We start from the raw sequence: 25943 nt of genomic DNA on the forward strand, positions 1-25943 counted from the left end.
AATATACACAGCAGCTCCAAATGGACAGGATTACTAATGATATAGTCATCACCACAAAACCTAATCACCTCTGATATGGGTTACTTATACCTTGCCTTCCTTCAGTATGAAGAAAACCCAAAGAAGTGTAAGACCCTTATAAAATTTCTTAAAAGTAACAGCAACCCATACAAAACAAACAAACAAAAAACCCCAAAAGTATCTTTAAAAAGCAGAATTGTTCAAACGGAGGCTGCATCTACACTGCAGAAATAATGCAGTTTGACACAACTTTAACTGCTATGACTCAATGGTATGGAATTCTGGGATTTTTAGTTATGTGAACTATTTAGCCTTCTCTGTCAAAAGCTCTGGTACCACAACAAACAACAAATCTCCAGATTCCATAACACAGAGCCATGACAGTTAAAGTTGTGGCAAACTGCATTATTTCTGGAGTGCAGATGCAGCCTCCGTCTAGCTATAGCAACCTTACCCACCAAATGGCAAATGTGGATGAACCCCAAAGATTAATTTTCATCCCCCATGATCTACTGTAGGCCACAACAGCTCCTCCGCAAACCAAAACTGGAGGTGGATATAAATCCACTTCTGGTTTTTCTAGAATGCTTTTGGGGGATAAAACAAAGGAGAATACCTGCTCTTGGAGGCAGACCATTCTACAACCCTGCCACGCTGCCAAATTGCCAAAAGCCCATTTGAACTGGCCCAGAGAATGCTCATGCTCAGATGTGACTGGAAATGAGACTCTAGTCAAGAAACTTTCTAAAAACCTTCTAAACCAGTGCCTCCCAAACTTTGGTCCTCCAGGGGTTTTGGACTTCAGCTCCCAGAAACCCTAGCCAGTTTGGCCAACAATCAGGAATTCTGGGAGCTGAAGTCCAAAATATCTGGAGGACCAAAGTTTGGGAACCACTGTTGTAAACTAAGGACCTCTCCCTTCTTAGTGAGACTCCTCTCCTTGCAGGACTGAGGCCCTGACTCAGCAGACTTGTGCTGGGCACAGAGTGCAAGGACCTGTCCTTTTGCCTTGCAGAGATAAGGGTTTGTTACCTGCTTGGACCATCCCAGCTTTTATCATCTGACTGTCTATTTATTGTACTGCTTTAAATAGCTACTGTCCTGTTGGCCTAATACAGGAAGGATGTATTTTCCTGAGGAAGTGGGGGGCACAGATTCATGGAGTTATTGGAGTCATACAGGGCAGAGGGAGATACAGAGGGAGGAGACTATTAAAATATCAAAGAAGAAAGGAGCAGAAGTGTGCTTGTTACCCCGAAACTGTCTCCCAGCTCAATTAGCATGGATAGCCTTGGTGACAGCAACCCCCCCCCCCCCCCGCTGACCCTTCCTTCCTTGGAGGTCTTTAAACAGAAGCTGGATGGCCATCTGTCGGGGATGCTTTGATTGTGATTTCCTGCATGGCAGGGGGTTGGACTGGATGGCCCTTGGAATTCCAGATAAGGGAGACTCAATCTGTAACAACAACAACAACAATGGTGGTCCACTTGTCTCTTTTATTAATAAATCTGCTCTCTATCCTGATAATTTAGAAATGTTGACATGTGAAATTCTCAATGTCATCACTAGGGAGCAGGCTTTCCTCACACTTATTTAATGGGCAGCAAAAGATACAGAATCATTTTAAAATATCATGGTTGGGAAAAAAAACACCACCCCAAAAACCACCATTTCTAACCATCATATGCCCTTTGTATCATGCTGCTATTTCTCCTCTCATAAGAAACTCAAGGCAGGCCTTTTAATGGCAGGGCTGTTCACTGAATATGTGTGGCACAGTGGTTTAAGCACTGGACTATGATTCCGGACACCAGGGTTCAAATGCTGGCTCAGCCATGTAAACCCACTGGGTGACCTTGGGCAAGTCATATTCTCTCAGTCTCGGAGGATGGCAATGGCAAACCCTGTCTGAAGAAACTTGCCAAGAAACCTTAGGGTCACCATAAATTGTAAACAACTTCAAGGTACACAACAACAATGTAATATAGTACATGATTCATACATTTGCATATACATGAAAATACTTTGTGAAAAGCATGCCTTGCTTTAGCTAGTGGATATGGATGCTCCTGTTGCTGCAGACCCTGTTTTTAAAAAGAGGCAGCCTACTCCATGCATGAGGTGGTGTGGAACAGGATAAATAAACACCTATTTTGAGATGATGCCTATCACCCAAAATTTTGGTAACTTCTGGTTTTAAAAAAGAATGTAAAAGTGTTGAAAAGATCTTTGGCAATAATTTAAGAGCTTTTAAAAGCACAGTGGTCAATCACTAGTCTTGCATCAACTGTACTGGCTTGTAATTTGCCTCTGAACTCAATTCAAGGTGCTGGTTTTGACCTACCAATTCCTAAATGGCTTGGGACCAGGATATTTGAAGGACCACTTACTTCCATGTGACTCTGCCTAGAATCCATGTTCCTCAGCAGGGACCCTGTTACATGTCCCTGCACCCTGAGAGTCCAAGTTGGTGAGTATCTAAGATAGGGCTTTCTTTGTAGCAGCACCTCATACATGGAATTCCCTTCTGACCTCAGTCAAACTGGCTCCATTTCTTTGAAACTTCTGAGCACCTAGGACTGCACTGTTTGGTATGGCTTTTGGAACTGTTTTAATTGTGCATGTTTGCTAAAATGTAGCTTTTAAAATGGTTTTGGTTTATTTGACAATAATATTTTATTTGCCTTTGTCTGTTATATATCATTTCAGGGGTCCTGAAGGGCTGAGAAACAATAAATAATTAACCTACAAATCATTGCCACAGACTAATTATTAAGTCATCAATTAGATGGCCTTATAGAAGCCATCAGTATCAGGTTCCCATCCCACTCTTAATTTGTGACACTGGAACAATGAATGCTAATCTGTTTTGCAGGACTGTTATAGGGATTGCACCAAGAAAAAGTATGTGGAATGTCCTGAATGCTTCCATGTACTACTACAGTAATATGTTAATACTGTAGTAATAAAATAGTGTTACATGGTAATATTATGATATAATAATTATTATATTATAGGATAACAATAATTTGTTGTCAGCTGCCATCAAGTTGAATTCGACTTATGAGAGACTTATATATCAACAGCCCTACTGAGGTCTTGCAGACTCAGGGCTGTGGCTTCCTTGACTGAGTCTATCCATCTTCAATGCAGTTTTATTATTCTCTTACTGCCTTCAGTAGTAACCAGCATTATTGTATTTTCTAGTAAGTCATGTCTTCTCATGATATGACCAAAGTATGACAGTCTCAGTTTAGCCCTCTCCTGATTTAATTTCTACTCAAGCTGTCTTGTTCATTCATCAGAGATAAATAAATCCTTGTTAACCTGAAAATTTATCTTGTGGTCAGAGAGGTCAATCCAAAGTATTTGTTACTGCATGGGCTGCTGATTCTTTCAGCTTGTTTTGATACTGCACACATAATAAACCAAAGGTTTAAATGAATTCAAGGTTTTTTGTTGCCCAGAATCATGAGCTAGGGGCCCCTGGAGCAGACAGGATACCTTTTGTTCACTGCTGTTAATCTTCTGAAAGGTTACTAAGTGGGCAACGGGAGAGAAGGTGCCCCAAATGGTAAGAAATGAATGATGCCAACTTGTTAGCTAGTTTGTGAATGCACTCTCACTCTACTCTTTCTTTGCTTCTCCCATAATTAAATTGTTCTACCAAAAGAAGCCTGTTCATTGTTTTGTAGCAGAAAACACATAACACACATACACATACACAAAACACACACACTTGCTCCATCAACTAGGTTATTGCAGAAGGATTTGGAGTTTCATTTTGTTAAAGTGTTCAAAGCAGCTTTATAATTAACTCCTTGGCATAAGGAACCAGAATTCTTCAATGATGCCTAAGCTCTTGGCAGCGTGGGACTGGAGGAAATGAACTAAGGGAAGAGATCAGCATACTAAAAACCTTAGCAAATGACATTGTATCAAAGAACTTGCACTCTATTAGCTTGCATAGATGGGGGGTTGAGAACACAATTGTTCTTGTTGCTTCAATCTGTTTGCAACCAGAATTTCTAATTTGCACTGCAGAAATAATGCAGTTTGATACCACTCAATGCTACAGAATCCTGGAATTTGTAGTTTGTTGTGGCACCAGAGCTCCCTGACAGAGAAAGCTAAATATTTCATAAAACTGGTGAGACAGGGGCACTGCTAGCCTAAAAAAGTAGGGTTTTTGGGAGGCATTATCAGACACAGATATGACAGAGCTCTATTGTTGCAGTCATGACCAACAGTAGTAAGATTCAAGTAACTTCATCTCATGTTATGACACACTCGAAAATCCACTAACATTAGCTTAAACATTTGGAATGTCATTTTGAGGGAAGAGAAGCTTTACGCCAACTGCATATTCTTTTAATAGCCAAATTAAATACCTTTCTGTTTGCCCAGATAATTTGGCACCCTGGAATTTTTGGATACAATAACCGTCATACAAAACAAACACAATGATGCTCAGAATATCCACATAGCTTGCCAACTGTAAGCATGTCCAGTAGCATTCACCTGTGAGAGAAGTCTTGTGCAAGTTACTGGAAATGAGCACCAGTGAAGTATGTGAAGCTGTGACATTGGAACTCTTGGGCCACGTTCCCACTATGATTTAAAGCAAATTGCTGATAGTGTTATATGACCGTCGGTCCTGTTTGAAACCGGTTCCAATCTTACTGTGATCAGTTTCAATCGCAATGAGGCAAAGCAAACACAAAAACGCGTTCTTTCCTGACACTAGTTCTTTGGCGGTTCTTTTGAAAATAATTGATTCTGAAGCGTATTCAACAATCGGGAACAACAGATCTGAATTGCATCATTCGTACCAATCATAGACTTAAAAACTAAAAATAGTGGCTACCAGAGCTTTAAGCTACAAGTGGACTGGTTTTTTATAGTAGTATTTAGGGATGTCAGAACAGCTTTGCTCCTAGAGCAACCTTTCTGATGCCATACCTTATCACTGTTGGTGTGATTTCTGCACAGAAGAAAACGCTGAGACTTCCAACTGCATGTGATGAAAACATACCCACAATGGAAAATGCAGTGGAGAACTTCTCCTTTACGGTCTCACTCATACCTGTTAAGACACATGGAAAGGACTGTTAATTTCTATTCTACTAATAATTATCTATAAAACAGACTCAACCTGACATTTTTTAAAATAGCAACAGACGGTAGTGAAAGGAAGAGAAACCAAACTACCTGTTAGGTTTATTGTACAGCCTAACTACATCTTGGGTTTTTACAGCATCACATCAGGTAACACTGGGTGATGTACTAATTTGAATTTATTGTGCACCAAAGGGAGTTATCACTGAAAATAGTCCTCCTCTCCAAAAAAATTCAAGAGTAGCGTGATCTACAGAGGCAACACTCAGGGTGTAGCCACATTGCAGAACTAAGGCAATTTGACACTTCTTTAACTGCCATGACTTATCTTACAAAATCCTTGGGACTTTAGTCCTTGCAGGCAAGACCTTAGTCTCATACTAGTGGCTTTGTTTTTCACATTAAGTGAACAGCAGTCATTCATTTCTATGACTAACGATTTTTTTTAAAAAAAAGCCCTTCGGGAAATAGTTGTCACCAGAGCCTTGTAAAATGACCTTTTTAGGATTACAACTACAGTGGACCCTTGTTATATGCTGGGGTTTGGTTCCAAGATCCCCCGTGTATAACAAAATCCATGTATGCTCAAGTCCCATTAAATATAATGACATAGCAAAATGGTGTCCCTTATAAAAAATGGAAAATCAAGGTTTGATATTTGAAATTTATACTTTTTTTTGAACATTTTCAAACTGGGGATGCTTGAATCTGTGTATAAAAATTCCGTGTATAAGAAGGTCTGACTGTACTGACCACCACGCACCACCCTGGATCAGCATGTCCATTAGCCACATTAGTTGTGGAGACTGAGGGAGTGAATAATAATAATAATAATAATAATAATAATAAATTAAACTTTTCAACTTGCAGTTATTGGGGGAAAGAAAGGAGACAAGTTTGAACCTGAGAGGCTCAGTCTGATGTCAAGTATTGACTTGGTGAAAATGAAGTAATGTTGACATCATTTGGCTTATTAAAAACAAACAGATAAACCAAAATCACATCTAAAAAGGTAGTTTGAAAACTGTACCTGAGTCTGGAAGTTGACTGTATTTTCCTATCACTGGGTTCAAAGGGATTAAACATAAAAAAAGAAAGAAAAAGGACACAGAAAGAAGAGAACAATTAAATGGCAGTTATTTTAAAATTAACATGATAAATTATACCACTCTTCCCAACCTCCATTATCTCCAGAGAGCATGTCCAATGTTAGACTAGCTGGATTTCATGGAGTTTACAGTCCCTCAGATGCCTGCTTGGAAGGTACCAGATTGGGAATGGTTGATTTAATACTACAAGTTATCCTTTTACCCACATAATACATTTCCCTTTCAGTGCTAGCATAGGACATAAAAATTTATTGTCCCCAAATCACTTGACAAAGAGTGAAAATTTCTGTCTCATTTCCAATCAAAGGATAGAATTCTAATGAAGTGATAATGATAAAATGTAGGCTGGTAGAGGAATCTGGGTCTAGAATTAGAGCAGAGATTAAATCAAAGGCCATCACTTTGATAATGAAGAAAGCATTTAAAAATGAGGAGAAAAGTGATCCTTAGGTAGCTAGAATACCAGCTTCCAAGAGTATGACTTTATAAAGTTAAGTTTCAGGACTCACATTTTGTGGCTGCCACAGAACAGAGACCTCCTCTCTGCATCTTTTATTCTATTTTTGTACACCTTTATATCATTTCTGTATAACAGTTTTATGTATAATACAAGCAGACAGAAGATTTTAAAATAGCAGTGAGTAATTTTGGTGGGGCTGGGGGAGGCAATTTTCCACGCCAAAACAACCACATACCACCTCTTCTCATTACTCTTGTTATCTGGCAAGGAACCACAATGTCAAATCTGGGTAGCAAACCAGGAAACCCCAACATTAAGAAGCCCACTCCATCTGCCTTGGTCCAGGGCCTCAGAGGGAGAGAAGAACTGCTGGACCTAATCTCCTTTCCCACCACGATTCCCTTCTCCTTTTGTGTCGTGTCTTTTTAGATTGTAAACCTGAGGGCAACATTTCTGTCCAATGTCTAATTTCAACATTTTTTCAGAAATATAGGGGTGGGGCTGCATGAGGGCCACGGGCCAAATATTGTCCACCCTTGCTTTAAAGTCTGCCTTGTATGAGATTTTTAAAACTAACATGAAATAATTAAAGCATGTGTTTGGCCTCATGGAGGAAGACCTGTGGCATCCATGCAGCTATCTTGTGAACAGAATTCCTCTAACAAGCTCTAATGACTGGGGTTCCCTCCCCCCAGTCATCTGAGGACTTCTCCCAGACATTAAAAGGGTTAATGTTTCTTAGGGAAGGTGATCGAGAGAGCAGTCGCCTTCCAGCTTCAGTCGATCTTGGACGACACCGATTTTCTGGACCCATTTCAAACTGGCTTCCGGGCGGGCTATGGAGTTGAGACCGCCATGGTCGCCTTAGTTGATGATCTCCGTCTGGGCATGGACAGGGGGAGCGTGTCCCTGTTAGTGCTCTTGGACATCTCAGCGGCCTTCGATACCATTGACCATGGTATCCTTCTGGGACGCCTGAGGGAGTTGGGAATTGGGGGCACTGCTCTGCAGTGGTTCCGTTCCTACCTCTCGGGCAGATCCCAGATGGTGGAGCTGGGGGACTGTCGCTCCGATAGGAGGGCCCTGACATCTGGTGTCCCTCAGGGGGCGATTCTGTCCCCTATGCTATTCAACATTTACATGAAGCCGCTGGGAGAGATCATCCGGAGACATGGGGCGCGGTGTTATCAGTACGCTGATGACACCCAGATAATTTTCTCTATGTCTCCGACTGATGCAGTAACTAAGGTTGGCATCTCTCCTCTAGATGCCTGCTTGGCGTCAGTAATGGGCTGGATGAGGGAGAACAAACTCAGTGTGAATCCAGGGAAAACGGAAGTACTGGTGATAGGCTCCCCGGTTCCTGGTGGTGAGATCTGTCACCCGGCCCTGAACGGGGTCACGCTCCCCCTGAAGGACTCGGTGCGCAGCTTGGGAGTACTCCTTGATTCGTCGCTCCAGCTGACTTCTCAGGTGGATGCGACGGTCAGGAGTGCCTGTTATCAGCTTCAGCTGATACGCCAGCTGCGTCCCTACCTGGACCGAAAGGACCTAGAATCTGTTGTACATGCTTTGGTAACCTCTCGACTGGATTTCTGCAATGCGCTCTACATGGGGCAACCCTTGTACCAAACTCGGAAGCTGCAATTAGTGCAGAATATGGCAGCCAGATTGGTCGCTGGTAGCTCCAGGTCGGACCATATAACACCTATTTTAAAAGATCTTCACTGGCTGCCTATTCGCTTCCGGGCTCAATACAAGGTGTTGGTTTTGACCTATAAAGCCCTAAATGGCTTGGGCCCAGGGTACTTGGAGGACCGCCTCTCCCCACATAATCCACCCCGCACACTCAGAACATCTGGGACTAAATTGCTGGAGGTCCCTAGGTCTAATCTTATTCGGACCTCACAGAGGGCTTTTACTATTGCTGCCCCTGTACTTTGGAATAAGCTCCCTGCAGAGCTTCGCTCCGCCGCCTCATTAGATGTTTTTAAAAAACAGCTGAAAACATATCTATTCCGGCTGGCCTTCCCACCTTAATTTGTTTGTCTGTTTTTTCCTGCCCCTTTTTTTCCTTTCTGACCCTGGATCGATGAACGTTTTTGCATTTTTCTTCTGCCCCTGATATATGTATTTTTTATTTTTTCGTTTCCTGTTCCTGTCTTTGTAATAATGGTTTTAATTGCTGATTGAATTTTTAACCTGTATTGTAATGTTTTTATAACTTTGTAAGCCGCCCTGATCATTTCTTGGAAGGGCGGGGTAGAAATAAAATTTATTATTATTATTATTATTAAAGGTTGGGAGGGAAGGCATATGCTGTTGATAGTGACATCGTATTCTAATGAAAGTGTATATCACAGTTGATGTAATGCCTAGGTGACCAATCAGTTGACCAGAACCAGGAATTTCCAGATGTTTCCAAACAAAGATTTTAAAAGGACTTTCCCTCCACGAGGTCTTGGGTCTTTCCCTTTGTTTGCCTGGCCAGATGTTGGGCCATGCGTCCAGAGGTAGGCCCAAAGGATGCTGGTAAGAGCTGAAGCTATGGAGACCACAATCCCAGCATCCAGAACCATCAAGGACTACAAAGCCCATCTGAGCTTGTAAGTAGGTTAAGGATTATGTGATAGAAGTGAATAGTTTTTTGGTTTATTTTTCTTGGCTTGACTGAAATTACTGTTTTGTAATTATATCTTTGCATCTACAAGGCAAGGAGGTCTTGTATGAGTAATATCCTTTGCCCTGCCTTTGTTCTATAATTCCTTAGAATAAAACTTTCTTTTAAAAGGTATCTGCTCCTTCTGTACTGCTGTACACGTGCCTTTGGCTTGGTTATTGCTTGCTTAAGTTAGCAAGGGGAGGGAACTACAAATCTCTTACAAAGTCCTAGTGTGTTCATTCTTAATTCATTAGGTGGTGGCAGTGTGGTTTTGATGGTCCTAAGGGGTCCCCTTTAACTCAGCATGAGTGGGGAGGATGACCTAGGCGACTAGGAAAATCAGATCTCCTGTGGCAGAGGACCAAACCAGGTAACTGTGTTTGGCAACTGACTCAGAGACAATCACACAAGCATTAAGGATTCTGAAGAAATGGCATTAGATTAAATGTAGGGCACAAAGGTAAATGAGGATCAGTTTGTGGTTTGTTGTGCTTGGGCTCTTGTGTTTTTTGCTGAGATATTGCCCCCTCAGCTGGTCCCATGAGGTGGTAGGGAAGGTGACTTCAGTTTAGCATGGCTACGAAGGCTGACTCATTTTTATCACTGATGCTTCCAACAGAAGTGGTAGGATCCCTAGAGCTCAGGAAGAAGGTCTGCTTGCAATGGTGGAAGATTTATAGCATTCAACCACCTGGAACCAATTATCATCCTCCTAAGCCAATTTGGCTATGCTGTCTGAGGATGATGGGCAGTGGCTGTGCAAGACATGTAAACAGCAGCAGGCGGAGGCAGCTACCTGAAAGCACTGGGATCATGTCCTTCATTGAATCCACCCAGTCTAGAAACAGAGCATGCAGCCTTTTACAGAACAAAACATAAATCTGAGTGAGATTCAAACCCTGATTATATTTTATGCCTTCAAACTGACCAAGTTCAAATGCAGAGAATGATGGCCTTAGCTCAAAGGGGAGAAAGTTCTAAGAAAACACTTGCACTGTCATTAATCAGTGCTGATTGTAACTTGCTATTTATTTCACAGAAAGCCTGGGCCACTCTAAGAACTGCCAGTGAAAATGTACTTGTATATAAAGGGGAACCCTTCCTTTTGCCATAACAAGGTCCAGCCTACATGGTTGCTACAGTCCAGAGTGGTGGGATTTTCCATCACAGTTCTGATCACTGTGCAACTCCTTTTCATCCCATGGATATTTTCCTCAGTATGGGGAATTTATGTAAGGAAAAGTCCATGCATGCGAATTACATGGCAAATCAGAGCTAGTGGCTAAAGCAGATAAGTTAACAGTTTGCTACAACCAAGTGGATGAGACAGCATGTAGACTGTAGCAGCCGGATGCTGTGGGATTACCATTCTTTTCAGACCATTAGCATAGCCAATGGTGAGGGATGATGGGTGTTGCACTCTAATAATATCTGGAAGGTCACAAATCACTGCCATTTATGTGGACCAATCTTAAGAAAGAAAGAACAGAGAGGATCTTATTTATGTTTGTATTAACCCACTCTACTTCCTCTTTTATACATTGGATGACATCCTGTTAGTGACATATGCACATATGTCTGTTTTGGATAGAGTGCAGGAGACTATTTTCTAGCATTTCACATCTTGCCCCAAATGTTTCCTTGGCAGCTGTCAAGCCTTGAATGGAGCTACTGCTTATCAATGGACAGGAGAGGGAAAGGGGACAATTTAGATAATGAAGATTCAGCTGCTCTTGGCTCGGAAAGGAAAGGAGGATGCACAGTATTTGTGAGTACACTCTTATTTCTTCCTGCCAAGTTGAGACCAAATGTCTCTTCATCATCTGAATTGTCTCCGCCTCTCCATATCAGTAAGCAGCAGTAGTGCCCCTTCCTAGGATTTGAAAGGTGCCCACCTAAGGTGGGGGGGGACATGGGGTTGTACAGATGGAGCATTATGTGTTGCTTGTTTGAAAACATTGTCAAGACTTCATGGTCTTTGAAGTAGACCAGCAATGAGAGTTTCCATACAATGAGATATCTATGACATTTGAAACTTTAAGAAAATTTGAAACCTAGAGCTTTGAGAAGTATATCAAGGCATATAGTGGCTTCATGTCACACTCACAGTTGAGTAGGCCTAGTTGCAAAAGGGAAGCCAGAGCAGTGAGAATCATGAAAAGCAGCAGTCCGCCTCTTCGCCCAAGGAATCCAACCACTGGGCACATGGCCAGGCAAGAGGCCAGAGTAATCCCTGCCATGGTATAGTAGTCCGCATAGAAATTGTTGGTGAGAGACATCTTATCTTCATGGCCCATCATACTCTTTGCAAAGCAGTGGTGTATCCCAAATCCAGTGAGTCTGTGAGAGGCAAATAATAAGAGTAAGAGTGCAGCATTCCCAAATACTCAAGCAGACAAGGAACTAGCAATATTGGGAGGAGGTGGAGGGTTAGTATAACCCTCGTTCTCAAAACTGCCACCTGGGGTTCCTCACCTGTGTTTCCACCACAAACATGAATTGGAAATCACTGAAAGATGGAGAAAAGCAGCTGTATGGAGATTAGTGTCAGTCAGAAGCCACTCCTTTACCCCCCGCCCCCCAAAAGGCAGGAGGAGTCTGCCAATATAAAGGCAATATTTAGGTTTCCTTTGAGTTGAGTTTAACCCAGAAAGGGATCAGTTGACTTTGGGGAGGATGAAAAACCACCCAGTTTGCTACTATTCATTTCTTGAGTTTCCACCTAAAGTACTGAAATTATATATATGTGTGTGTGTGTGTATGAATGAAAGGGGCTACTGCTTATCAATGGACAGGAGAGGGAAGGGGGGCAATTCAGATAAGACCAATACAGAGACAATGTGTGTGTGTGCGCGTGTGTATTCGTACAGTCCGTCCTCGCCTTACGCGGGGGACCCGTTCCGGATCCCTCCGCGTAAGGCGAATTCCGCCTATGCTCGAGCCCCATTGGAAACAATGGGGCTCGTGCGCGGCGGTGTGGTGATGCTGGCGCGCGCGCAGCGCAACAGGCACGCGCACCCATTCAATTGAATGGGACGCGCCGCCCCTTCCGCCCCGTGCGCGCAGCGGCTTGAGCGCATATGCTCAAGGCCACGTATGGCGCGCCCGCGTATGGCGCGGGCGCACTGTATTCCTATTCTCCTTTCCTCTGGACATTTAATGCTCACTGTGTACTAGACAGGGACAGAATTTGAGGAAAATTACTTCTTTTGGACTATAGCTCCAAGAATCCCTTAGTCTGCATGGCCAGATAGTCATTGGGTTATGGGAACTGTAGCTTTTTTGTTAAAAAACAAAATTCTACAACATTTTTAAGTTCTGGAAAAGGAGTGTGGTAGTACTTACGAATTTACACAGAGCACAACTATGTTTTTCCAGAGATTCCTGGTTCCCACTACTTTAACAATGCAGACCTTCTTTGGCCTCCGGGTAAGTTCTTTCTCTAGCTCTGAAACAAAAGCAACATTTCATTTCTATTGAAGACATCCATTTTGGAATGATGTCAAGCAGCCCAGCAGCAATATAGATGTTCCCATCAGAGCTCTCTCACCCCTTCCACCAAGGTTCCAGAAAACTGTGAACTCTGCTCCAACTGGGTACAATGGTTGCTTTTCTGAACTACCAGATCCCAGTAACTATACTGGCTGGGGGATTTTGGGACCTGTAGTCCAAAATAGTAAGTGTTACAAGCTCCAGTTAGGAGTGGGGACAGGAAGGAGGGTATTACCCTTCCAATAAGAATTCTTCCCCCTGTAAATTATATTTTCTTTCAAATCCTCAAAATTGTAGCTCAACATTTAGAAATAAAGTTTAGGCATTTAAAGAAAAAAGACAGCTCAAGTTTTCAAGGGAATACAAACAAAGCAAATATATGAGTTTGAGGAGTGAATGATTTTTAAGGTCTCACACTCAGCAATGATAGAAATTTCAGCACTGAATGAAAATTCCATGGAGGCAGGGCAGAATTCTTATTTGGAAGAGCAATGCCATCATTCTTTCTCCTGATTAGGTACATTCCCAATTTAGGTACTTATTTTTTAGAAGACATTCTTGGCAAGCATCCTCTAAGACAGTGGTTGCATCTACACTGAAGAACTAATGCAGTTTGACACCGCTTTAACTGCCATGGAATTCTGTGACCTGTAGTTTTGTGAGATATTTAGGCGCGGGACAGACTTGCTTTGCTCCACAGGGAAGCCGCAGCCTCCAGACCGTGGGACTTCCCTGCGGAACAAAAAGAACTGGCAAAAAGCAGGTTCTTCTTGTGGCACGATTATGATGCCACAGTGCGCCAAAGGCACACACACGATGTCATAATCGTGCCGTGATGTGTGGACACTAAGGGCCCATCATGTCAAAATGGCAGCGCTCATCTGTACAGGGTGCCGCCATTTTGATGCCCTTGTCACGTGCGAGGGGTGTCTGGAAGCACCGCCCTCACACGTGATGAGGGTGCACTATAGCGCCTGTCTGTATAGAGCGTTGGCCTTCTTTGTCAAAGGGCTCTGGTGTCCTCACAAAGCAGGGTCCCAAAATTTAAAGTTCCCTTTTGCCACCACTTCTCCTTCACCACTAAGTGCCACTCTGAGCTACAGAAGCAATGCCCTGCACCCAAACCTGTGAAAGATTTCCCAATCGCCACTGCTAGCAAAAGACGTGACTAAGAAAGTGAGCTCATGTGGGGAAGTGAAGAGCAGGAGACACCACCACACAAAATGATCAGCAAGCCTCTGCAGTGATTTGAAGGGACTCTGAAAAGATATTTCATACAACCCTCACCCACATCTTTGCCCTTAAGCCCACTGGTTTCCCTTCCCGTTCTTATGCACCTATACTTTGACTGAAGGCCCTCCTGCTGTTCCCTTTTCCATTTCACCCCCCACTGCCTCCCTTCCCTCCCCCCCAATCTTTTCACCATACCCAGAGAGGCTTACCACCCACTTCGGGAATTACTGGTGTAGACCCAATGAATCAATGGAGTTTACTTTAAGTAATGAGGGCATGTCTACACTTGCCAAAATATTCTGGACTGCTCCCAGAGTATTCTGGCTCTGAAGCTGCCCTGAATTCCACCATTATCTACACATTCTGGAGCAATGCCACACAGTTGTCTACACAGTGTCCCACCCAGTGCCAGTGCTGCTGGTATAAGTCACTCCAAGATTGAAAATGAGATGCCCAGCAGCAATCACGTGGCTGGGTAACTCGTTGTGACCTCAGAGAGAGAATCATGCCAGTGGTGGCACTGCTGGGCAGAACAGTGGGACGATGTGTAAACAGCCACCCAGTGTTACTCTGGAGTCATTTAGATTTTCCTGGAAAATCCAGAGCAAAAGGTAAATTATTTTAAACCAGCTTAAGAGAGGGATAGCCTGGATTCAATGCAGAATTGGTCTTCCTCATGAAGATAGTCTGCAGTCAAATCAGGGCTTTGTCCCTGCCTTGTGAAGACTGGTTGTAGTGGGAGCAGGAGGAATGCTCCATACAGACTTGCCCTTAGCAAGTTTCATTCCTTCAATGAATCTGTTGTAACTATACTAGTAAGATTTTCTTTTTGGTATTCTTGTATGCCAAAAAAGTCATCTTCCATTAATTGTCATAGTGTATCCTTATGTAACCTAACTTTTTTTGCATCGTTCTACCCTAAAGAGGTTGCAAGAGTTTCCCCTATTATCATGGTATGCTTGAAACAAACAATATACTGGATTGAACATCATGCCATAATCTGGGAACATGGATTTCCCTTTTTCAATATCCAGAAAGAGCGCTATGTACAATTCAAAAGTTTGTATGTATGGCTACGTAAGCACCCATTAGTCCTAGTCAAGGCACTGCTGGCGCTCTCAGTTCCTACACCTTATCTTTCTAACACATGGAAACACAATATTCCCTCAAACTCAGAATTAGTAGAATTCCACCACAGAGACCCCACAAACACAGGAAATACCATTTGACATTTTTCTTCAGAGTGACGCAAGGAAATGTCCGAAAGGGAAAAAGATGTTTTACTCATCTTTATAATGGGGATTTCCTGTACACCACAGGCATCACTATTTGTAACTTTTCAGATTCAAAGACACAGCAGGAAAAATAGCATGCAGATATGCCATAACATAGGCTGCCCAAAAAATAGCACCATGTAACATCATACCTTAGAAGCAACGCATTCAGTATAGAACAGGGGTAGGCAACCTTTTTGAGTCGGGGGCCAGGTTGCTGTCCCTCAGACAGCTGGGGGGCCGAAGCCGGGGGTGGAGCTTCCACCTTCCAGGGGTGGAGCTTCCACCTTCTGGGGGCGGAGCCACATGCCAGGGTGGAGCTTCCACGCTCCAGGGGCGGAGCCACACACTGGGGGTGGAGCTTCCACCAAAGCATCATCATCATCATCATCACCACCACCACTATCATTGTTACAGCAGACCTTTGTTACAGCACTTTGGAAAGTCACACTGTCTCACCTTCATAAATAATAAAAATAATGAAATGAAATAAAAAGCAATAATAAAAATAATGAAATAAAAAAACAAAAATAAGTGTTATATATTTTTAAAAATTAATGGATAAAACCCAAGGCAGACCTGAAATGACTCGCCTTTCCACCTCCTCCCCCTCTTTCTCATTGAGAGGGGATTTTGCAGAAAGAACACCCAGGGCAAGTAGTAGTAGTAATAATAATAATAATAATACAACTAATAAAGTTACAAGCAAGGAAATTACTAAAATGCAATTGAAAATAAACTGCAGCAAGCATGCACACAGTTTCAACTCAGAAAAGCCACAAGGTGCTCAGAGGGGATTTTGCAGAAAGAACACCCAGCTAACCCCCTCCCCCAATGAACTGCCCTCTGGCCTTGCTGTGGCTGCAGCTGCCGCTCTGGCTCCCTGGCTCCCTGGCTCTGTACTCCTTCCTTCTTCTTCCTCCTCCTTTCCCTGCTCTTAGGGAGGCGGAGGGCGAGGTGGAGCCTGCTGCAGGCCTGCTGCAGCCCCTGGAGCCCTGTTGGAGTGCTACAGGGGCTGCACCATGCCTCCTACATGGGGCGCCGCCATTTTGTTTTTCAAAATGGCGGCCGAAATCTCACGTGACCTTTGCCATCCTGAGGTCACGCAAGACTTCAGCCGCCATTTTGAAAAACAAAATGGCGGCCGGAGCGGCGAGAAAACAGGGAAAATCGGCGGCAATCGGCGGCAGGACTGCGCAGGGGCCGGTAGGAAGGCCTTGGTGGGCCGGATCCAGCCCGCAGGCCGCAGGTTGCTGACCCCTGGTATAGAACTTGAGTTGGACTGAGTCCAACCCCCTATTCAGTGCAGTATCTCCATCTAAAATCTGCCCTGTTTTATAGTCTATCTAGGTCCTTTTGAATTCTGTCCTAACTTCCAATGTGTTAGCCTTTCAACCATTGCCTTTTCTAATGAGTCATGCCTTATTATGACGTGGCTGAAGTACGACAACTTCAATTTAGCCATTGGGCTTCAGGGAGAATTCAGGCTTGGGCTGTTAAGGACCCATTTCTTTGACTTTTTGGCTATCTGTGGCACTCTTCTCCAGCATATCTCAAATAAGTTTATTTTTTCCCTATCTGTTTTCTTCACTGTTCAGATCTCACATCCATACATGGTGATGGGGAATACAATGGCTTGGACAATTCTGACTTTAGTGTTCAGCTGTATATCTTTGCACTTTAGGATCTTGTCTAGTTCTCATTCCTAGTCTTCTTCTGATTTCTTGACTGTAGTCTCCTTTCTGATCAATGTTTGATCCAAGGTATCGGAAATCTTTAACTATTTTGATTTCCTCATTATCTTAAGGGTCATCATTTTTGTTTTCTTTATGTTTAGGTGTAGACTGCCTGTTCACTTTCTTCTTTGACTTTCTTTAGTAATTGTTCCAAGTCTATGATGCTTTCTGCTAATAGTATAGTGTCGTCTGCTTATCTTAGATTGTTGATGTTCCTTCTCCTATATTCATTCCTGCTTCTAACAATTGTATGATACCTTCTGTGTACAAGTTGAACAGATAGGGTGGTAAAATGCAGTTTGCTTCACCCCTTTGCCAATTCGAAACCATTCTGCTTCTCCATATTCTGTCCTAAGTACAGATTTCTCATCAGCACTTTTTCTATAGTATTGTATAATTACAGGGGGAAAACATTATGTCATGTTTGTATCTGCAACTTTTCCAGACAGTTTCCAAGTTTCCCCCCAGGTACTGAAGTTTATAGAGAGAGAAGTAAGCTAACACTCACATAGATCTGAGGAATATGGGTGATATAGGGTGCACTGTGGCAAATATATCACCATACCATCTTGAACACATGTGAGTTCATGTGATTACAGAGAACCACCAGGATTGGGCCTGGTTAACACTTGGATAAGAGGCTGCCAATGAATACCAGGGGTTTCCATTTAGAGCCAGGAAAGAATACTGCTTGAAACCCTGCAGAGCCATTGATTCTAGTCAGTGTTGATATTACAGGTTGATTAACCCATATCCAGAATTCTGAAATACTCCAAAATTGAAAACTGTCCACATGGATGGCCAATATAGTGACAGCTCTGTTTTCTGATGGTTCAATATACACAAACTTTGTTTCATGCACAAAATTATTTAAAATATTGTGTATAAAATTATCTTCAGGCTATGTCTAGAAGGTGTTTAGAAAACATAAATGAATTTCATGTTTATATTTGGATGCCATCTCCAAGGTCTCATTATATATATGCAAATATTTCTAAATCTGAGAAAGATCCAAAATCCAAGAAAAATCCAAAATGCTTCTAGTCCCAAGCATTTCTGACTAGATTTTGAAAATGCTATCTTTCTGGAATGCAGCTCCCAGTAGTTAGGCTCATTCTGGGACTGAAGTTCCTTGTGGGACTGAGGGAGCTAGAGCCCAAAACTGTAACTGTTCTAGGCTTTCTACTGGTCATACTTCTGTCGTTAAATGTCAATTTGTGTAGGGAATTCATTTTAAAACACAGGGGAACATTCAAACATTTAACCACCTTCTTTCCTTCCCCCTCCTCTGCTGCATTGCAGTCTGAAATGACACAGCTCAACAAACATACAAATCTAGTGAGGCTATTGAGCTCTGAGACTGGGTTTTGAACAAGCTGCAGCCTGGAGAAAATGTGCTTATACATTACCTCCAGTCTGGCTGCTTCCCACTTCCCCCATCGGGAACTCCCTGGTAGCAAAGCCACGAGAGCTCTGGGAAGGGTTGTCATTTTCCTCACTTCGTGGCAGAGCTGTGGGGGACCACCTGTGGCCTGCGAGAAGGAGCCAACCAAACAGGTAAATGAAGCTTGATAGATGCAAAGCCACAGGAAGTTGTCTCAGACCTTTGGGCAGCTTTACTGACTGGGCAGCAACTGTCTGGGATTTTATGCTTCCCTAGCTTTCCCTAGCAGTGCAGAGAACTAAATCTGGGACATTCTGCAAAGAAAGCATATGCTCCACCACTGAAATACAATTCCTCCCTGAAAGCACCAGCAATACCAAGAAGAGTAGCCTAGCTTCACTAGGCTTAACAGCACAAAGTCCATTAAAACAACATGGATTTGTCTGGCCAAATTTGGGTGCTTTCACACTAAACAATTACTGCACTATGATTCCATATCAACTGCGATGATTTCATGCTATATAATCCTAGAATGTATAGTTTGATGAAGCACTAGAGTTCTCTGGTAGAAAAGTCTAAATGCCCCTCCCTAAAATGAAAACCCCAGGATTCCATAGGAAGCTGCCATGACAATTAAAGTGCTGTAATTGCGTAGTGTGAAAAAACCCAGGTCTGTACAGTTTTTTTATATCTCCTCAAAAATTCTCTGACCTTCAAAAGAGAATTAAGTTAATATCTGATTGTAAAACAATGCTATTCCCTCCCATTTTTCCCATCTGAAAGGGAACGATACAATTTTGTTAATGGCTACAACTCTCCAGTTGCTTGTCTTCAGTCCCTCAGGGCCACAGCATGCATGAACTATGATTCTCCTTGGTGACTTCAAGATCATTCCTATCTTTACCTCTTTCCTACAGAGTTTAGCTTACAAATAATGAATACTACCCAGCTGTCTGTCAAAATGATGGGTGGAGTGGATGTGTCCGAACTGGGAAAATGTACTTTTGGCACACAAATCTCAGAATACCCACCCATGCTGGCTGAGATAGTATGGAAGGTGCAGCCCAAAACAGTAAGTAATGTTTCAAACTTTTATTTGTGATCTCAGTCATTGAAAAGCAAGCCTGCAATGCTCCCCAGACCTCACTTCTTTATCTGCATTGGCCCATCTGTGGTTCTATGTATTGGGCTGTATCTGCATTGCAGAATGACTGCAGTCTGACACTGCTTTAACTGCCATGGCTCAATGTGATGCAATTCTGGGATTTATAGTTTTGTGAGGTATTTAGCTTTTTCTGTCAGAGAGCTCATGCCACAACAAATTACCAATCCCAGGATTCCGCATGAATTAAATAATTAAAGAGTGTTAAAGCAGTGTCTGACTGCATTAATTCTGCAGTGTGGCAGTAGCCTTGGTCTCAATAGAGTTTGATGGCATCATGGGAGCTGGCAGCTTTTATGTAGGAGGGCCACCCACACTCATTGACATTTGGCATGGCAAATCAGAAGGATGGTGGGGTCAGCATATATGGCTCAGTTAAACTGAAATGGTAAGGATGGACTGAATTTTACAGGCAGATTAGTCAAGTCCATAACTTGTATAGTAATTCAATTTATCTCCCTTCCCCTCATTTGGGGGGGGGGGGGATGGTGCTGCAACTTTCTCATCTTATCTCTACCCCAAAAGTGTTAGAACTTCTTTACAATACACTGAAATATCAGGATTCTATCAAGTTATTTATACACCCAGAAAATTATGTGAAGAGGGGTGATGTGTTTCCATCTCTGGAGCCAAACACATCTCCCTAATTAAAAGGTCACCTGGAAAAACCATAAAAGCTAGTTTGACCTCTCCAGAAGGAATGGCAGAATATGAATGTAATGAATAAGCAAAATCAACAGGTGCTCTAGGGCAAAATTAACTGGTGGTAACTGGACCAGTGCTAGTCTCTGACCCATTGGCTGCAGGTCCCTGGCAAATTTCCAGGAACACAAATATACTGCAGATTGGAAAAAATAATTTCCAGTCCCACTCTTGGGTATATACAAATGCTAACTTAGCAGTTCTTCCATTAGACCAGTGTTTCTCAGGCTTTTCTGTCCTGGGCCCCTTTTTACATCTACATGTGCATATTGCCCCCCACTCTTTCAGTGTAGTACTTTATACAAATAATGTAATATTATATATGAATAAACAAAAAATTAGTGTACATATTTTCTTTCACACATTTATGTATACTTAGACATTAACATTTTGTATGAAAATAACCTTTTAAATTAGAACTTTTATGTAAGCAATAAATTCAATACCCAACTGAACACATTTATACTTTATGTGAGGCATGTGTTTGTTACTGAGAGCAAAGTTTACTAAACAAGGAGTCATATAAAAAAGAGCAACCCTGTTATGATGTCAAGCCTTGCATGAAACTTACCCTTCATAGCTGTCAAAGCTGAGGATCTAGTTTCACAAAGGTAGGTAGTTGCAAATGGTATGAGTACTTTCATAGCAACTCTCTTTACTGTCTATAAAAAGGCTGTGCATGTCTGGAGAAACAGCTGAGGCAGTAAGCAACTGTTGCTCCAACCATTTCTCCTGAAGTGTGTATGTTGGGAAGAAGATGGGTAGTGAACACCTTCCAGCTCCCTCCCAAAGTGCTGTCACAACACACACACACACACACACACACACACACACACGCCCCAGCTGCCTCACTACCCCCCCTCCCAACATTCTCTCTTCCTTTTTTACTCCATGCCAAGCAGTCTGAGCTGAAGTGGATGCTGAAAAAGTGTTCCAAATACCTCCCCTCTCTACAGAGTGAGCCTGAGGCTGGTATCCCTCTTGAGAAACTATGACAACCTGCTGGAGGTGGTGGTACACACCACCATTTGAGAACCTACCATATACAGTTGGCTTTCCACATTTGCGGCTTTGACTTTTGCAGATTTCATTATTTGCAGCTTTGATTAATATATTCTCTCTAGGAATCTCTAGGTCCTCCAGCACAACTCTGCCTGAAAATGGCCACAAAGTTGTGCTGGAGAACCTACAAGTTTCTAGAAAAAACACTTCTCTGGGCATTTGTAGGTCTTTCAACATGATTCTGTGATCAACCTCTGGCAGATGCTGATCATAGAGTTGCACTGGAGGACCTGGCATTCCTAGAGAGATGTTCTCTTGGGTAAAAAGTGTTTTTTTATTTGCGTTTTTTCCATATTCAAGGGGCTCCTTCACCTCTAGCCCCGGTGAATGTGGGGGGAACACTGTATATTCAGCTATAAGCTGACCTCACGTATAAACTGAGGGGAGGTTTTGCAGCCAAAATTATAGATTTCGATATTACCTGTGGCTAAGTAGAGGGGAAAACTTAGGGGCCTGTAACAAAGGATCTAAAGGGTGAAGTGAAGCAAAGAAAAACAATGCTGCAGAACTTCCAGCAGGTATAACTGTGCTCATAATAAAGGCTGTTTGGACGAGAGAGTAGGCGGCGGGGGGTGGGTGGGTTAGTGATTGCAAGACAGATTACAGTCTTGTCTTTCACCAGGCCATGGTTCCTTTTTAAAATAAAACTTAAAGTACGGTACTTACATTGACCCATGGGCAAGTCAACACAGGTATTTTGGTTCAATTTTTAAACTAAAATTTCCAGAATCATACAGTAGGCATTAGACAATTAGTCCAGCTGCATTACCCAACTCTAGCAACGCTAGGGGACAATTCCTTCCAACATTTTTAGGGTGGCAAATTATAGATTAACCAGAATTTTATTACAGGCCAGTGATAATATGCTGTTAAGTTGACTTCAGAATGCACTCAGATGGCAGTTTGACTCACATGTAACATTTCCACCACCAATCTATTTCACAGCAGCCCACAAAGTATGTCATGCAACTATGCAGAGAAGCAAGGGTATGGCTCAACTGCAAAGGAGAACAAGCGAACTCATATTTTGGCCTACTATGAAGGTAATACAAATTGGTTCTATGTGCCACATATTGTGTCAATGCAGCCTGGGACAGGCCAGATATTTGGTTCAGGAAGCAGAAGTGGGCATGTTCCTATCTTGGGCAACAAGAGGTTGGATCTGTTCCAATGAATACAATTTATAGTTTCTTTGGTTTGAACCACCATTCATGGACAAACCAAATCTGATTCAGGCCATCTGCTATTAAAATTATGTTGTGCATAAATGAATAAATAAAGCTATAGTGCGCCATTATACATGCAATTCATATACTGAGCCCATTGTCTCTTGGCCACTATCTGTGAGCAAACACCCTCCAACCCCATTAAATAATGTTTCTCAGGTTTTATTCTCTTCCATAGCATCTGCTTCCCTTTATGTGAAGATGGGCTTCCAAGGATTAAACTCTGTCCCCTCCTTATATCTGATGTACAGTATTTGATTAGAGAGAAACACTGCCCAAGTCCATTACTCCACTGGGCTTTGCTGTCATATTTTTCTCCATGATAATTATTTTACAGCAATGCAGACTGGAAGGCACTATATATGACTGGTGATGCTGTTTAAATAATGAAAGTGTGTGGTGGACATAAGAGCACAAGCTGATTCAGAAAGAATACATAAACAGATGTGTCCTGTTTCCTAAAAACAAGATCAACAAAACTTGCATCTAGTAAGACAGCACTGTATCTCTGCAGTTTTGACCTTTTCTCTAAAGCCAGATTAACTGTGTAAGCACTATAAAGTGGGTTACTGCTCAGTCCTGCATGTCAGAGTTAATTTAGCTCCCTCAGGTTAAATCAAGTATTATTAACTTCTTTGTTCAAAGAAATTCAGAAGCACATATCCCTTATTCAAAAACATATCTTATCTCTGAAGCAACACTTCAAGGCATGTGTGTGCGTGCGTGCATCCAAACCATTATTCCCCTCTGACTTTTCCATCTATTGTGTGAATATCCTGAAGGCAAACAGTAGACAAGCCTTCATTTCCAATGAAATCACGAGAGCACCATCACAAGCTAAAATGAACCAAATTATCTCCCTCAAAGCAAAGCAAGCCAGAGAATTCAATTGCTGCTCTGTCGACAACCTGAGATTGATTATATGATTGTCACTCCAGTACAGAAACCATTTATAACTTGTTTCTTTCATAGCCTATATTACATTGGCAGCCATAAAAACTCACCAGGCATCACTCCTTTGATATCACATTCTGTGCTCGTCCTGTTCTTGCGTGTTAAGTGAAGGATGAGCTTCTTTGCAGCTTCAAACTGCTGTGTGGCTATCAGCCACCGAAGGGATTCTGGGAAAAAACTTCAAAGATGAAGAATGTGTTATTGGAGGCTTCTAGGGGGCTCCTAGCAGGAGCTAGAATATGTATATGCAACAACTGTAAGTCTTGGTACATGCCGACATGTATGTCTTTTGCATGAATCAGGCATCCAAACGGAAGTTTACTTTACTTAGAATGAAAAGAATATTCAAAAACATACAAAAAATGGTTGAGAACATGTTTTTCATATGTTGAGACAGCCTAGTGAGAAGAATACTGAACTAAAAATAATATAATTCAGGACTCTCTCTCTGCAACATTTGCATGTGCTTCTTTTCTGCAGAAACAGGTTTTCCTGTGTATTTTCTTTGCAAAAGAAGCTGTTTCCTGTGTAAATTAAGCACTGCAAATTTTACACAGTATAACTCCCCAATTACAGTAATTTCTGCATAGAAAACAGCACTTTCTGTCCAGGAAACAGCCTTTTCTGTGTAGAAAATATTCCGGCATAGAAATATTGTCTTCTGCACAGAAAAAGCTGTTTCCTACGCAGGAAAGGTGTTGGCTATGCAAATCAACCACGTGCAAATTTTATGCAGAACAAGTTCTCAATTACAGCATTTTCTTCATAGGAAGCAGTATTTTCTGTAGAAATATTAATTCTTGTGCAGACAATACTGCATGGCTTTATGCTGGCACGTATATGAAGGTAATAAATATTTATCTGTCTACTGCATGGCTATAAAACCTGCATGATTGCGAAGAGTTTCTTGCACGGGAAGAAAATTGTTAAAATTACTTGTTGCTTCTTCCTAGAAGAAAATTGGTGAAGAATTGCATCTCTGACTTTACTTCATATTAAGCCCAGGAGCCAGTATTATTTCCTAGGAACAGCTTGGTCTGGTTCCCATTTCATTAGGTATTGAGAGCAGCCAGGAAGCACACCTGCACTAGGTGTTGTATACTTGTGTTGCTGCCCTGAGAGAAGAGTGTTAGCACTGAAGTGTTGATGTTGAATCTTTTTTTTAATCATTTGAGTTTTAACCATGTGGAATTTTTTTTAATGAAACCAATTCATTAAGCAACATGCTAAATCATTAAAAAAAATTAAAAAATGTTATTATTAAAAACAGTGCCACGTTAAAGTAACAAAGCCCATTAACTGTTACTTAAGTAACACAGTTGACGTTTCACCATAAAAAACAGAAAACTTTAAAATCACCATTGAAAATTCTTCCAAATTAAGGCTTTCACTGGTGGAATTCCCTCCTCCTGAAGGGCCAACTGATGCCAACATTAGTACCCTAGTGGCACAGTGGTTAAATGCCAGTACTGCAGCCACAATCTTGTGAGTTCCATCCTGAGGGCTCCAGGGTTGACTCAGCCTTCCATCCTTTCTTAGGTCGGTAAAGTGAGTACCCAGCTTGTTGTGGGCAACTGGCTTACACATTATAAACCGCTTGGAGACTGCTTAGTGTTCATTATGAAGCAGTACAGAAATATAAATGCTGTTGCTATTGCTATTTGTGACAATGGGCTCTCTCATTATCTGGCCAATACAGCTTGGAAGTATAATCCTGCTTCCTGATAAACAAAGGGCTAAAGCAAAGGGCTAATAATTCAGTAGTTTTAGGTTACATTTATTGGGGGTCAGAATCACGTATGGCAACAGAGATAACAAGAGACAATTGCCCAATGAGGGTGTCCAGTTTCAGGAGACATGTGGAAGCTTTGGAATGCTTCCAGGTTATAAAACATGGTGCCATGAGGCACTGACAGGGAGACTCTGGTACTGATAGAGAGGGAGAGGAGGTGCCACTTGCCTCAGAGTCCCAAGGGAAGCTTGGCTGTAGGCTGGACAAAGGGGTCCAGCTTCCCATGAGCATCCAAGATCCAGAACACCATCTGTTTTATCAGTAGTATAAAAATGTTCAGCTAGTTGCTTTGGGACTCATGCTCCTCCTAAACTTAGCTGAACATGACTTAGGCTGCTTTTGTAACTGCTCTTAAGTAACACTTGAAGGAATGTCCCCTTCACATAGAAGATACCTTTTTGCCATTGTAAGATTATCTGGTTAAAATAAAAGCTTTCCTTTAAAAATCTCCTCTTTTCTATACTCTCTTTACATGCCTTTACTCAGTGTTTGCATGTATATGTGTACACAATAAACCGATTTTTGAGCTGAATTGATGAAGCGCTTTAGCATCAAA

The 25943-nt window shown here is 42.1% G+C and overlaps 1 protein-coding gene across 2 annotated transcripts in view; it reads right to left on the reverse strand.

Annotated features, from left to right (window-relative positions):
* SLC22A23 (solute carrier family 22 member 23) overlaps positions 1-25943 on the reverse strand; it is a 135187-nt gene that overhangs the window by 6369 nt on the left and 102875 nt on the right. Inside the window, exons 5-10 of one of the 2 annotated variants that reach the window (XM_089516650.1) lie at positions 23646-23773; positions 18515-18637; positions 12716-12818; positions 11478-11710; positions 6170-6202; positions 4984-5107 (exon numbers count right to left, since the gene is read on the reverse strand). In XM_089516650.1, coding sequence (XP_089372776.1) covers positions 4984-5107; positions 6170-6202; positions 11478-11710; positions 12716-12818; positions 18515-18637; positions 23646-23773 — 744 coding nt within the window. The remainder of the gene's footprint in view (positions 1-4983; positions 5108-6169; positions 6203-11477; positions 11711-12715; positions 12819-18514; positions 18638-23645; positions 23774-25943) is intronic. The other variant, XM_089516651.1, reaches the window with a different exon arrangement.

The sequence above is a fragment of the Sceloporus occidentalis genome, unplaced genomic scaffold (genome assembly GCF_023333645.1).
Source record: "Sceloporus occidentalis isolate IW3139 unplaced genomic scaffold, rSceOcc1.0.p SCAF_3, whole genome shotgun sequence".
Taxonomy (NCBI): domain Eukaryota; kingdom Metazoa; phylum Chordata; class Lepidosauria; order Squamata; family Phrynosomatidae; genus Sceloporus; species Sceloporus occidentalis.